This window comes from Penaeus monodon, chromosome 42 (assembly GCF_015228065.2).
Source record: "Penaeus monodon isolate SGIC_2016 chromosome 42, NSTDA_Pmon_1, whole genome shotgun sequence".
NCBI lineage: Eukaryota > Metazoa > Arthropoda > Malacostraca > Decapoda > Penaeidae > Penaeus > Penaeus monodon.
In genome coordinates, this window is record NC_051427.1 from 8,918,950 (window position 1) to 8,921,449 (window position 2,500).

Below are 2,500 nucleotides of genomic sequence, written 5' to 3' on the forward strand. Positions count from 1 at the left end.
ACACTGGGAGTATACCGCAGTAACACCAGGAATAACACCACAATAACACCAGGAATACACAGTAACACCAGGAATACACAGTAACACCAGGAATACACAGTAACACCAGGATAACAACAGTAATAAACAGCAACACCAGGATAACACCACAGTAACACCAGGAATCACACCACAGTACACACACAATACACATAACCACCACATTAACATCCTCTCATCTCCACTTCAAGACCATCAACACAAGACCTACATCAACAAGGTGTACATCACAACATCCACAGATGAGCTCAGCGCCACCACCAGGCGAGACTTCACATGGCCAGATCCCTCATAGAGAAATTATGCAGCAAGAATGATAACAATAATTAAAATTATAATGATAAAGATGATAATAATAATAATATTGTTAATAATAATAATAATAATAATAATAATAATAATAATAATAATAATAATAATAATAATAATAATAATAATAATAATAATAATAATAATAACAAGAGAACAACAATAACAATAACCAAACCCCACAAATCTAAACCAACCGATAGCCAGTTTTCGAACGCGAGACCCCGAGGTGACGCGGCTGGTCTGTGCAGAAGTAGAGGTTGTGGTCGTTCTCGGGCAGGCAGTCCACATCATGGAACACGTAGCAGTCCCAGGGGCCCTCAGCACGCGCCCGCACAAACCCCACGTTGTACAGCTTGGCCTGGTTGAAGTTCCCCTCCGCTGGGTTTAAGGTGTTAGTGCGGTTGTAAGAACGTGGATGATGGATGATGAGTGGTGAAAATGAGGGTAATAATAGTAATTTGATAATGTTAGTGATGCTGAGATGATAATGTGAATTGATAATGCAGTCATAATGCCAAGAACAGTGATAATCACCATCGTAATAATAATAATATAGTAATGTTTATCCTGTAATGATAATGTAATAATGGTGTTACATAACTATTAATCTCCTTATTAAGGTTTGAAAAACACACACAATAATGTTTACACGCAGAGAAAGCATCTATAAACGACAAAGCCACAAGCAAGCCACTAATTTGCCTCACTTTTGGCCGTGTGGATATGTTCCCTTGATGTGATGCAAAGACCGGTCACTAAATTTCTCAGGATCAAACTCCAAGGTACAGGATAGAGTCCAGGTTCCACCGCCATACAGCAAACCGACAATTTTTGTTCCTTAAAGATATGTAGCTCCTTTTGCTTCTCCAAGTGTCTTTTATCATGGTTCCTGACGGCAGGCTGGTTTCTTGGTATGACAGCTCAGGGTCATAATCTACACTATAAATGCAAAGCTGTGTGACTCAACTTGTGCTGCCAAGATATGTGACATTAACAGATACTTCTAGCAAACCTCATAAACATGGATTCAAGATTCAAGAAACCACGAATGAAAAAAAGGATACTACTAGGTCACTGATAGGATGACACTATCACCAGCAAAATCAAGGTTGGTGATCTTGATATTACCCATCGTTGCTCCACAATGACCTTGAATGAAAGCTTAACACATCATTTCCATTAAGTGCTGGAATCATTGATACGAGAATGCAGTTCTACCCCACTCCTGAATTCATAGGAAGGAAGCTAAACAATCCTCTACCACACTTTATAACACTATCAGTTTTAGTATATAAGCTAAATGGTAATCTAATACTCCTTGTCAGGATCTCCTAATTTTTTTTAGGCCGATTTAGTATGGCTGATGGCACTCTTGAATTATGTGAATAGAAAGCATTTAATGAATGTGGATCTCCCTGGAGGAAATCTAGATTGCCCTTGTTTCTTGTGCCTCGATGGGTGGTCCCACTTTCATCTCAAAGGGCTTGAGGGCTGAGGGCAGGCTTGAGGGCCCAATATCGACATTTTAGGACTAGAGCCTGTCGAGTTGCACGTGGACTGGGTATTCCCTGCTCTCCGTCTTCTTTAGTTTTTTTTTTTTTTTTTTGTTCACTGTCAGTAGGTCTTTTGGGGGAGTAGACAGGCAAAGACTAGCTCCCCAAACCACCATTTGACCGGGAGGGTGAGGGGCACGGATCGAAGGCATGTCCGTCCTTCTTGGACTTCCCGCTGCTCCTCTACAACTTAACTTTGGGCCGCGAAAGAGGCTACGAGGTAGGGGAAACTTGCACATTGGAAATTCCTCCTTTTCACACAAATCTTGTCTTGATGCAGCTGTAAGCGAGAAGGCATGCAGATACTCAACATTAACATAAGCCTAACCACACCATTGGCTTCACACCACCCTCAGCACGGAGTACCCATCTATGTTTATGATGTAATGGTATATTATGACGATGATGTGGCTTTATTTTCACAGAATTGATTTGGTTAGGACTCCATACTGTGTAACTTGACATGGATTTTGATACCAGTCTACAATAATAAGTTAACATATTGTCTCTTCGTCTGTACCTGCAACTTTGACCATTGGCTGTTAGTTATATGGCACTAACTCCTACGTGACAAGGATTTAAATGGAAAATATTAA

General features: G+C 40.4%; 1 protein-coding gene across 1 annotated transcript in view; it reads right to left on the minus strand.

Annotated features, from left to right (window-relative positions):
- Positions 1-2,500, minus strand: part of LOC119599120 (beta-1,4-galactosyltransferase 4-like) — a 12,773-nt gene that overhangs the window by 6,708 nt on the left and 3,565 nt on the right. The window contains exon 4 of the mRNA XM_037948875.1: positions 546-729. Coding sequence (XP_037804803.1) covers positions 546-729 — 184 coding nt within the window. The remainder of the gene's footprint in view (positions 1-545; positions 730-2,500) is intronic.